Source organism: Rhodnius prolixus, unplaced genomic scaffold, assembly GCF_049639745.1.
Source record: "Rhodnius prolixus isolate KJV_2025 unplaced genomic scaffold, Rpr scaffold_8, whole genome shotgun sequence".
NCBI lineage: Eukaryota > Metazoa > Arthropoda > Insecta > Hemiptera > Reduviidae > Rhodnius > Rhodnius prolixus.
Window position 1 is genome coordinate 137155 of NW_027411593.1, and position 13355 is coordinate 150509.

General features: G+C 32.4%; 1 protein-coding gene across 5 annotated transcripts in view; it reads right to left on the bottom strand.

Moving 5' to 3' along the window:
* The window catches only part of SMC2 (structural maintenance of chromosomes 2), a 37014-nt gene that overhangs the window by 15928 nt on the left and 7731 nt on the right, over positions 1-13355 (bottom strand). For all 5 annotated transcript variants that reach the window (XM_074121225.1, XM_074121224.1, XM_074121223.1 and 2 more), the window contains 6 exons: positions 10202-10340; positions 9965-10111; positions 6362-6566; positions 5088-5223; positions 4320-4444; positions 764-957 (listed from right to left, as the gene is read on the bottom strand). In XM_074121225.1, coding sequence (XP_073977326.1) covers positions 764-957; positions 4320-4444; positions 5088-5223; positions 6362-6566; positions 9965-10111; positions 10202-10340 — 946 coding nt within the window. The remainder of the gene's footprint in view (positions 1-763; positions 958-4319; positions 4445-5087; positions 5224-6361; positions 6567-9964; positions 10112-10201; positions 10341-13355) is intronic.

Below are 13355 nucleotides of genomic sequence, written 5' to 3' on the forward strand. Positions count from 1 at the left end.
TAGTAGGACTCTTAAGCAAGTAAATAAAATAAATTAAGAATAAAAATAAAAACTTATATCACCCACAAACAATTCTTTTCTTCTATATTAGCACATGAAGTAGTTTTTTTTTTAACGAAAATAACTTCAATATTGAGTCTGAATAAGGCTAGTAACGTACCTTACCTAGACTCAATTTAAGCATAATTTATTTAATTTTTATGCATACATAAATAATAAAAAATAACTATAACTTTGTGTTATATTAAGGATTAATTAAGCAAAGACCAATATCCACTTCCTATTAACATTTTGTTCATGCTTCATACAACCATGTTCAAAAACATCGAAATAATAGGTAAGGGATTAGCACGGGTTCCTTTGCGGAGATCTTAAGTTCGAAACCAGCTCCCAGCCTTAAGATTTTTTTTTTTACAAGCTTCTTAAAGCTCACTGTGCGGTGATAAACAGTGTTGTCTACAAAGAAAGAACCCTGCCCAAAGGCCAGCAGTGCACTGAAAAGAGTCCGGAAATCGGGGAATTTTTAAAGAACCGAAGCATCCTAGTATTTTTATTTTACCGGATTGCTTGAATTACACTTCTATTTTTGTTTTGCTTTGCTTATTTATTTTATTCAGTTTGAAGTGCTTCAACAACTGCTTCAATTGGTGCCTGGAGCTGTATCGCACAACGAACAGCTACTTTCAAAGTTTATTTTAAAAAGTTTTGAGTTCAGCTATCGGTAATTCCTAGCAGAACGAAAGACACAACAAAGCTTACTTACGTTTTCTCGTTGTTTCCAATTCTTTCTGCTTTCATCAGATTTTTTTTTAATCCGTTTTAATTCTGCTTCGGCTTCTTTTATTTCTTTTTCTCTTACACTTTTCAAATTTTTCATTTTTTCTTCAAGCTCCTTGGATTTGAGTGATTTACTTTGTATTTCCTGTTGAAGGACCATGATTTTTGATTCATTTTCCTCTGAAAAATTAAAAGAATTTTATTAAATGGGATTAACAGACGCTTTTACATAAATACATTTGAACAAATGTAAAGTTAAATTAGTAGTAAAGTATGTCCTTCCGCCCCTCTATGTTACGTCACCTAATAAATAGTTGGACGTTAAGCCCCGCCGAAAAATTAGGCGATTACTTTACTTACATTTGAAGAATAAATTTTGGTTTCAATTTTTATAAAACTTCAAACAAATATCTAAAAAGTTTAAATATTAAATCCAAGTAGTCACATAAGAAAATTGTGATTTAACAAGCATTACCTCTTATTCAGTTAGTAATATGCAAGTTTTCTACATTGCATTTTAAAGCTCAATTACTAAACTGATTACAGTGATCCATAAGAGATCTTTCAGTAAAACGACAAAAAGTATATTGTTTGTTTGTAGAATCTCCTTAACAAAAACTTACAGTTTAAAATGTTAAGTATAAGGGTTGATTAAACGCCAAAAGGTACACAAATCAGCAAGTACCCAACATTTCATTAATTCTTCAATAATATTTAAGTAATTTTACTGCATTAATATTTTTTAGAATTTATTAGATGTCACAGACCCTTATGCTGGCCATTTTCGTCTACAAAATATATGTTCAAGTAGCACTGTAGATTGACTGTAATATCTAGTTATTTATAATAATCAAACTGTTAATTACAGGTTAAAAAGAAAAACGTTATAAAAAATTAAAAAAAATTATGAGACTAAAAAATTCAAAACCTTTTTTAAAAAATGCTTACACCAACATACATCAATGATTTTGTTTATTTTATTTATTTATTTTTATTTTTAAATAAAAATCGTCGGTTTAAGTTCATTCTTCGATTAAAGTAATTGTTGTTTTATGTAGTAGTCAAACGTTTATAATTATGTATCTGGCTTTATCGCAAATAATATAGTTTTCTTCAATTACATTTTCACTCTAGGTATTCATCCCACAATGTTGTATATGTAATATAAAATAAATAAGATATGCATATTTTTAGGACAGCTAATTATTCCAGTATTTTACTATAAGTAAAATTAGGGGGACTAAATTAAATTACGATTGAGAAATCAATAATTGTAGAATAATCTACTTGTTATTAACTGTGATATTTGTGCTCACGAATATTTCGGCAAGACGGATTCAAGACAGTAGCCGACTCTAACTTTGTCTTTTTCTACTTTAACCCAGATCTTATAGTTTTCGAGAAAAAAGTTGCCAAAAATGAGCAAAAACGGCTTTTTCAAAAAATGTTGTTGTTACCTTTTTTGTAAACAACGTAGCGCCTAAACGCGTGAACCGATTTTCATGAATGAGGTGTCATTCGATTCGGAATTTTATGTAGATGTGCCTTTTGGGGGTCCGACGCTGTACATCGAATAGGAGAGGAGTTAGCCCCCTTAATGTAAGGCCCCTCCAAAATTATTATTACTAATTACTCTGTAAATCTTGGTCCGATTTTGAAAAAATTTGGTAGGATGATAGAGTTAGGGCTCCTCTACCTAACATTAAAGCGACGATCAGCTCTTACACTTGTTAAGGGAAAGTATAGCAATCGTTTCAAATTATCGACACGAGAACCGATTGTCATGAATGAAGTGTCATTCGAATCGAAATTTTGTACAGATTTGCACTTTAAAAGTCTGAACGAATTAATGAAATGTTGGGTGCTTGCTGATTTGTGTACCTTTTGGCGTTTAATCAACCCTTATACTTAACATTTTAAACTGTAAGTTTTTGTTAAGGAGATTTTTGTACCTTTTGGATAGATTTTCCTTTTTGTCTATTTTGCAAAGTTACATATCTGCTTTACAGATTTTTTTAAATTTGGAATAAGCAATTCTATCATTATAACCTGATAAGGTGTTAAGTCGGAACCATAACTACCACTGGAGAGATCTTTTTAAAGAATGATTATAGTTGCGGTCCCCCAAACCATCCTCAATAACAATTTTTTTAGAAAGCGTTTTGAATAACATAGGAGGGTATTTGTACGTAAATAGCGAAATTAAACTGCGATTTCAGTACTTCCTTTTAAGAGGAGTAAGAAAAATAAACTGCGATTGCAGTACTTCTAGGCAAAGAGGCAAAGATTTTTTAATCGAACGACAATTCATTGATGTAAATCGGTTCACTCATTGATAATTTAAACGATTGCAGTACTTCCTCTTAGTAGGTGCAAGAGCATGATAGCACTTCACAGCCACGTAGAGGAGCTTTAACCACTTATTTGAGCTGAATTTTATCAAAATCGGACTAAGCGTTATAGAAATATTGGTAATAATAGTTTTAGAAAGGGCCTTACTTGGGTGGGGCAAACTCCCCTCTTTATGAGGCATAGCGTCGAGACTTTTAAAGTGCAAATTTGTACAAAATTTCGATTCGAATGACACTTCATTCATGAAAATCAGTTCACGTGTCGATAATTTGAAACGATTGCTATACTTTCCCTTAACAAGTGTAAGAGCTGATCGCCGCTTTAATGTTACGTAGGAGAGCCCTAACTCTATCATCCTACCAAATTTTATCAAAATCAGGCGAGATTTACAGAGTAATTAGCAATAATAATTTTGGAGGGGGCCTTACATAAAGGGGGCTAACTCCTCTCCCGTTCGATGTACAGCGTCGAGACCCCCAAAAGGCACTTCTACATAAAATTCCGAATCGAATTACACCTCTTCATGAAAATCGGTTCACGCGTTTAGGCGCTACGTTGTTTACAAAAAAGGTAACAACATTTTTTGAAAAAGCCGTTTTTGCTCATTTTCGGCAACTTTTTTCTCGAAAACTATAAGATCTGGGTTGTTGTAAAAAAATTACAGTTATAAAGGAGGATTTGCCCTTTATTTTAAAGAAAATTTGGGAATTTTATCTTTTATAGAAAAAGAGAAAAAAATGGTCAAAGTTGGGTGTTTTTCAACGTTACGCTTTTTCGTGCAGTTTTTTATGATCAACCCTTATACAACTGTCCTACCGGACAGTTTTAATACAGCATGCAAACGTCGGCTTAACTACAAAATTTATTAATATACTAAAGGGGTTATATTCCAATACTCGGTCGGCGGTTTGGAGTCAGGATAGCGACACTAAGAGTTTTAGCACGAAGTTAGGGTTGAAGCAAGGATATTTGCTATCCCCATGATGTTCTCTCTGCATATAAATAATAATCTACCTAAGAACATAATGGGCTGGGGATGGATGGAACAAATTGCTTAATAAATGCAGATGATAAAGTTATTATTAGCTCAAATCCCAGAGACCTCCAAAACATAAGTTACATGAATATTCGAATTTATGTAACTTAAAAATAAACTGAACAAGTTATAAAGTAAAAAAAAATGAACATACTAATAGCTGCACTAAGAATATCTAGTTCTTGCTGCAATTGGTAATGTGAAGTTTGTTGCAGTCTCTCCTGAACCATCTTGATTTCATGCTGGCCAAGTTCAATTTTCTGCTTCATACTTTCATATCTGAAATAATTACTTAACTTTACTGAATGTATAGTTCTCGACAATATTGTGGATCTTATTCGTTAGTTAGCATGCTTCTTTTTTTTAAATTCTAACAATTACCGAGTGATCTGTCTTATAAAGAATGAGTCGAAAGAACTTGATAAAGAAAAATGAAATTTGAAACAGGCATGATTGAAGAAAAGAAGATCAAATAGACGGAATTTTAATAAATTTTTAATATAGTTGTAAATGGAAGCAATCTTTTAATGGAATTTTAATAATTTAATATGACTATAAATGGAAGCTATCTTATAATCTATTTGGAATAAAGTTAATGCTAGCAAAATTGATCTTTAAAATTTATTAGTTTCTTTACTTCAAAGGTCCTTTTAAATTATATTCTTCTTTTATACAATTTGAAATGAAATTAAAATTTAAGATAAAGTCATGAAAAGTTGTTTTCAAAGTGCTGTACACGTTAAATTATAGTTTTTTAGTTAATTTAGATGCATTAATGGGCAAGTTATAAAGTGAAAAGTTGTGTACATTTCTCATGCGGAATAACAATTGATTGCAAATTCACTTCTCTACCCGTATATACCGAGAAAGAACTTAATGTTTTCTTTTAAAATCTAAACTAGTGAATTAAGATATAGCGAACCTATTGGCTATAGGTAATAATTTATTTATCTGTATATTTATTTTGTCTAGCTCATCTTTATTTTCTGAAAATACTTGCTCAGCTTTTCTGAACTCCATCAGTGCCAATAAAATTGGAGCAGTTTCGTCTACAGCACCTGATACATAAAAATAAAACAAACATAATATTTATACCTTACAAACAGAAATTTAGTCGATAAATAGGTTCTCTAACTTTTTGTGTTGTGATATCGTTACAATTCTACACTATTCTGTAGTGTAGCTCCTCCAATATAGAATCTCAAATGTTTATAATTCTCACAATTGAGGAGTTGAATAAATGTTTATTTATAATAGAAACTCCTAGACAATATGAAATAGTTTAGGAAAATTCTTACACTTTTTGTTTTTGATGTTTAAATTAAACAATTAAATAATTTAATGTTTTAAAAAAACACTTTTTTCAATTAAACGAGAAATAATAATACAATCATCTAAGTTTTAGTTTATTTAATCAAAGAATTTTTTCAAGATACTTCTAGTTAGAATCGCAAATTATTTTTAATTAACAGTACACAGTCCATCTATTGTCAATTTTTACCGGGCCCTTTATTTCTTCTACCACCTTGCGTCCATTTGACTTCATCCATTTTATCAGCTCTACTCAATATACATTTCCAAACAGCACTACTGTTTCTACTAAACCATAAACTCCATCTCTCCCACTTATTCTTTTAATAGTCCTTTCTCCCCACCGATTTTGATACAAAAAATTTGCTTCCTCAAAACAATTTAAATTTTTCTTCTCTAATCACAATAGCATCAAAATACCTCACCACTTAATAATGCTAGTGTTTCCTTGATTCTTCTTTATCTTGCCGAAACCAGATATCTTTGTTATAAATAACTGGAAATCTTACATAGCAACAAAATTAAACTGACACCCTTTAATTCAATAAATTATCCTCTAAAAATCAATATTTTTCAACTGTTTCAACCGATATTTACTAATTATGAACAAATAAAGTTACTGGTTAGGTCCGCAATGCTTTATAGTAATTATCCTTCTGAGCACGCATGTTTATCGCATCTCTGATCAGTTTCGGACATCAGATATATCAGTTGGGGTAGAGATTTCGAATCTAATTATGAGTCCGTCTCGCACTACACTTGCTGAAATTATTATTTCATTATTTATACTGAAATTCATTTCAAATAAATTGTTCCCAATTCTGATATGTACACACTATGAATAGAAATCCTGTTTACTAAAATACTAACCTAAAAAATACTAACCTCCTGAAATAACACCGCTGGGATCAAATACATCACCATCTACTGTGATGGCTTTGCGTTTTATTTCTGGATGGTTGAAAACTTTTTCAGCAGCATCCATCGAGGTACAAATCAAGACCTGACCAAATGCCCAAGACATCACCGACTCGTACTCTCTATCGTAACTAATTAAATCCTGAGCTGGAAAAACATTTCCTTTGCCTACCTGTGAATAGTTAGTTATATGACATGCCATTAACAAATAATTATTATTTATGTGTGTGACTACAATATTGCAATTCGGTATAAAATTAGTTTTCGGTATAACTGTTTTTTCTACTTTTTTACAATACATCTTGTTTTCAGTGGATAAAACCAGGGATTTTTAAATTTATCTGAAAATTATAAATAATATTATTACTTTTTCTTGGCGTTCGTAATAGAAAGTATTGCATGCTTGTAAATTTTCGATTTTAGTCAGAAATACAGTTCTTAGATACCTAAATACGAAAAAGAAATTAAATATAATTTTAAATTGTTTAGACAATCATAGATGCTGCCAGAAGCCTGATGATATCGCCAAGGCTGGTAAGACCGTTTTGCAGTGGATTCCGTCACACATTGCTATAAATCCGGCGCTGTATAAATTTACGTCAGAATTGGCTATTATTTTTAGTGTGCCTTTTAAACAAAATTTTTGAAGTTGGCTCAGTCCCTGACTCGTGGCATGAGGTAACAGCTATTATGCTCCACAAAAAAGGAGACAAAAATTTGCCCGAAAATTATAGGAGTATTTCCCTGGTTAATTGCTTTCAAATCAAATTGTAGCAAATCGCTTGAGTTTATGGGCGGAGGAATGTCAGCTAATACCGGAAAGCAGTCGGGTTTCCGTAAAAAAAGAGGTTGTTTAGATAGCGTTTTTATTTTGAATTGTCTGGTCCAATTGAAATTGAAAAATAAAGGCGGTCAATTGTTTGCTGCATTTGTGGATTTCAAACGTGCGTTTGATTCCGTGAATCATCTCAAACTGTGGGCTAAATTGTTCCAGATGGGAGTGAGTTCGAAAATAATATCGATCTTGAGAAATCTCTATGAAGGCGCCTTCACCAGAGTTAAGTGTGAGAATAAATTTAGTAAACAGATTGATATCACAGAAGGGGTGCTTCAGGGAGATACGTTGAGCCCTCTGCTATTTAATTTATTTATCCATGATATAGAGATGTTCTTTACCGAGAGAAATCAAACCGGCATTCCCATTTCTTCTAATTGTAATATATTACTTTTGCTATATGCTGACGATCTCATTATATTTGGCGATAGTTACCCTGATATAAGAAATAAATTGAAAACACTCAAGGATTACTCTGACAATAACTCTTTAATAGTGAATACTAGCAAAACAAAAATTATTAAATTCAAAAAAGGCAGATTAAATAAAATAGTTAAAATTTATTATGATTGTACAGAAATAGAACAGGTCAAAGATTTCAACTATTTGGGTGTAATATTTTCTACTTCCGGGTTATTTTCAAAAGCAGCGTCCCAAGCTACCACTCGTGCGTTACTAGCCGGAGGTAAAGTGTTAGATATATGTGCCAAATCTAAACTTGTGTCATGGGAATCAAAAAAGAGATTGAATGAGGCCATAGTGTCGAGCACATTAATGTATTGCATTCAAGTCTGGGGTCTTAGGTATGCTGAAACTCTAGAAAAAGCAAATTTAAACTTTTATAAACGACACCTCCACCTTTCTAGGGGTACTCCGAATTTTGTGATTAGGTTCGAAACTGGCCAACTTCATATTAGCTATTATATTTTAAAATTAAGTTTGAGCTGGCTCTTAAATATCTTACAAATGGAAAATTATAGGTACCCCAAAATCTGTTTACAAAAATTAAGGTCTTCAATAGTTAGTTGTTCAAACTCAAAATACAATTGGGTTCTTCAATTAAAAGAATTGTTAAATAAAACAGGTTTTGCCGAGATAATTTTTGTTGAGGATTGGGTTCATTTAAAAACTATCATACCCCAAATTTTAGACAGATACCAGAACTACTTAACTGCAATAGACCAAAATTATTTATTTAATTCCACTTTTAGTCCATATTATCGTTCAATATTTAACTCTAACTTGACATTTCAACCTTACCTAGCTCTCAACCAACCTGTCTCCTACACCAGATTTATAGCACAACTCCGCACTTCTAGCAAATACTTTATTAAAATTACTGACCAGGATACTGTACATAATATTAATCCACAGTTTCAATGTAAACTTTGCAAATTAAAGGAAAGCGAAGACTTGTATCATATTTTTCTCAAATGCCCCATGTATCAGCCAATCAGAGAACTTTATAACTTCAACAACGAGGAGAACTGGACGGACAAATTACTTAATCCTTAAACTGTATCTGTTCTAAAATTAATTTGCACCTATGTGAGTAATGTACTCAAATTAAGAGCCTTAATAATTCATAGATCAACATAATTACTGAGAATGAAAATAACAATAAATATTTATGTATAAAATAATTAAAATCGAACTCTTCTAAGCTCTAAATCTATCTATGTTCGTCTAAGAGGAGGCAAAATTTCAACAAGCTTATGTAATTTAATTAATATTGTTTATAATACCAAAGGGTAAACTATTATTTGTATTATTGTTTTTCATTACAATTAAGATTTACCTTTTATTTGTTATTTTATTTTAAGTTGATCTTTAATTTATTTTTATTCTTCTAATTATTATAACAGGACTACACACATTGTAAAAACTGTATGGGGATTGTCCCCGTAGACAATTTTGAATGATGTAAGTATGTATGTATGTATGTATGAATTAATGTACACAAATAAATAAACAGAAAATAAATTTACGTGTTTCTAGTAAGGAAAGTTTCCTTGAGGAAATAGGACGTTATTGCAAGGGTAAGCAATAACGTCCTTGTTCCAAAGAAACGACTCCCATTAAACCTGCCAAGAGCCGCAACAGTACCTTGTTTTGGGCTCAACACTAATCATTGTTAAAGTCAATGATTTAGCTTAATAATTTATTAATTAATAATTACTCGTATAATTAGGGAAGGGATTAGCTATGAGGTTAGCGTACTGGACTCCCACGCGGAGGTCCCGGGTTCGAGTCCAGCTGCTGACCCTTAGATTTTCTCTTCCTAGGAGCTTCTTACAGCTCACTGTCCGGTGATGGACAGTGTTGTCTGTAACGAGAGAACACTGTCCGGAGGTCGGCAGTGCACTGAAAAAAGCTCCGGGCGCCAATAACCTTAGATGTTGACGTGCCTTAAATCATTAAAAAATATATATATATATAAAAATAATTATAATTTATAATTATTAATTCTTAGATAAAAGAAAATATTAATAATGTAAATTTCGTTTAGATAAAATTGTAGGTATGTTGTCAATAAATACGTGGAGAATTAATTTTTAATTTTTTTCCAGAGCGTTTTAAATTAAGTCCTCTACATTCATTTTCAAGAAATACCAAAAACGGTAATTTATTTTTATTTTAGTATTGCAATCACTATAAAAATAAGTATATATTATTCAATAATGTTTTATAAATAGTTTGAACATATTATCTTAATTAGTTCTTTAATTACATACCAACTGTTCTGCTTTTGCAATTATTTTAGGGTGCAGCTTGCTCCCTTGAATTTTATTTATCGGTGCAAAAGTCGTTCTTCTTAAAAGTTGCCCTTTTTCTATTAATTTTGAAGATGTGTGTTCATTTTCAGTCACCACATTAAATAGCTGTGAAAGTTTAAAATTAAAATAGTCATTAACTAATTTTATTCTAATTAAAAAAAATGATACACTAATATTTTTGTTTAAAATACAAACTTTGCCTCCAGCTGCCGTTTCTAGCGCACGTGCGAATCTTTTATCTTTCACAGTCAGCAATTTACATAAAAGCCCTCTAACTTTAGAACGATCAAAATTAGGTTCTGGATCTTTATAATGAAATTGAAGTTGAGGATATCTAAAAATAGATTAACATTTTTACACAACATTTATCATATTACCTACAAAGATTATGCTGTTAACTTATCTAAGAATATGATTGTAACCTGGAACTTTATTGAATTATTTGCAAGTCAGACAAAAAAAAATTAATAATAAAATAAATAAATAAACGAATTTCAATAAAAAAAAGAAGAAGAGTTTAAGATATTGTCACCTTAATTAGCTGAATTAGGATATTAAAAGATTAATAATTTTCTTTTCTTTAAACTCTTAAATTTATATTCAAATTTTGAGTTCTTACAACGGATTAAGCAGTAATTTGCCGTGGGATGATTATTTCGTTGTTCACCTAAATCGCAGCAATCCGACAATCTAATATATAATTAAAGACAATTCATTCATAAATTAGGTCGTACGTCGATAATTTGAACGATTGCGGAAGTACCTCTAGTAGGTGTATGAGCATGACAGCTCTTTAAGTCCCGAAGGAATTTAGACACTTCTTCGTCTTAAATTTAGCAAAATCGGATTAAGCGTTGTAGAAAGATTAGTAACAATAGTTTTAGAGAGGACCTGACCAGCGTGGGACAAACTCGTCTACTAAAAATACACAGCGTCGAAACCTATAAAAAAAATGAAAATTTACTTCATTTTTTGAACCAAATGACACTTCATTCATGAAATTTGAAACGATTGCTATACTTTCCCTTAACAAGTGTAAGAGCTGATCGCCGCTTTAATGTTACGTAGGAGAGCCCTAACTCTATCATCCTACCAAATTTTATCAAAATCAGGCGAGATTTACAGAGTAATTAGTAATAATAATTTTGGAGGGGGCCTTACATAAAGGGGGCTAACTCCTCTCCCGTTCGATGTACAGCGTCGAGACCCCCAAAAGGCACTTCTACATAAAATTCCGAATCGAATTACACCTCTTCATGAAAATCGGTTCACGCGTTTAGGCGCTACGTTGTTTACAAAAAAGGTAACAACAACAACAACAACAAGAACATTTTCTGAAAATGCCGTTTTCGCTCATTTTCAGCTACATATTTCTCGAAATCTATTTAATCTATGTTGTTGCAAAAAAAATACAGTCATTAAGGAGGATTTGCCCTATATTTTAAAGAAAATTTGGGAGTTTTATCTTTTATAGAAAAAGAGATATATAAAATTGTCAAAGTTGGGTTTTTTCAGCGTTACGCTTTTTCGGCATTTTTTGACGATCAACCCTTATACAACCGGACAGTTTTAATTTTACTTTCTCTTACTACCATAAGAGGTAAGGAATAAAAAGCGTAAATCCAAATTTTTGAAATTGGGTTTTCGCCAGAATTATCGGTTGTGAAGACCCCTTATCCTTTAGTTATCTTAACAAAGTCTAATAATGGTGCAGAGGAACCTTTAACGATTTTTTTAATAATAACTGTACAAAAAATGGTTTAAATTATTAACTGGCAGGAAAAAAAAAAATGTTCAGCGTAAAAGAAAACCCCAAATCTACCATTTTATCTAAGATCATAATCTGAAATCAGTAAGTGTGGTAGACCGTATCTATTTATCTAGGTTTTAAAACGAATTGAAAAAGGAAATATTTTCATCGTTCACGTTTTTTTGATTGAATTGCCGTTAAAATCTTTTTCTTCCTAAAACTCTGACATTAAAGAACAAAATCCTCACAAATCAATTAACTGTAAAATCTTAAGTACGAGGGTCGTTTGAAAAGTCCATGTAAAAATAAAAACTACTTAATTTTTGGGGGTAAACCTTTTTTATTTTTCAACATAGTCTCCTTTTAGGCTTATACACTTCGTCCAACGCTGCTCTAGTTTGTTGATCCCTTCCGAATAATAGGATTTGTCCAAGTCTGAAAAATAGCCATTCGTTTCTGCAATCACCTCCTCGTTTGAATAAAATCTTTTTCCCGCCAGCCATTTCTTCATATTGGGGAACAAATAGTAGTCCGAGGGAGCCAAGTCTGGAGAATAGGGGGGATGTGAAACGAGTTGGAACCCTATTTCCATTAATTTTGCGACCACAACTGCTGAGGTGCGAGCTGGTGCGTTGTCGTGATGGAAAAGGACTTTTTTGTGGGCCAATCGTGGGCGTTTTTCTTGCAGCTCGGTTTTCAAACGGTCCAATAACGATGAATAATATGCACCTGTAATAGTTTTACCCTTTTCCAGATAGTCGATGAGGATTATTCCTTGCGAATCCCAAAAGACAGTCGCCATAATCTTTCCGGCCGAAGGAACGGTCTTCGCCTTTTTTGGCGCAGATTCCCCCTTGGTAACCCATTGTTTAGATTGTTCTTTGGTCTCAGGAGTGTAGTGATGTATCCATGTTTCATCCACAGTGACGAAACAGCTGCAAACCGTCCTTGCAACACTTCACACGATTTCGTTTTTGGTCAAGCGTGAGCAATCGCGGCACCCATCTTGCGGATAGCTTTGTCATGTCCAAATGTTGATGCAAAATATTATGTACCCGTTCATTCGAGATGCCCATAGCACTAGCAATCTCACGCACCTTCACTCTTCTGTCATCCATCACCATATCATGGATTTTATCAATGATTTCTGGAGTAGTAACCTCAACAGGGCGTCCAGAACGTTCAACGTCACTTGTGCCCATATGGCCACTCCGAAAATTTTGAAACCACTTATAAACTGTTCTAATCGAAGGTGCAGAGTCACCATAATGTTTATCAAGCTTCTCTTTAGTCTCCTGAGGCGTTTTGCCTTTCATAAAGTAGTGTTTAATCAACAAACGAAATTCTTTTTCGTCCATTTTTTGAAAATCACTCGACTTCCTCGATTCAAACGAATGCCAAACACAAAGAAATAAACCGAACTGGCTGAAACTTGGTGTGTGTTCTTCCAAGAGATGCTACTAACTAAACATAACCTCGATACGCGCCAGTAGTGCTATCTCTCTGACTTTGCACGGACTTTTGAAACGACCCTCGTATAATTAACGCTGAGCAAATATTTTTGAAACGCATAATCAATAAAACAGACCATAAATTTAT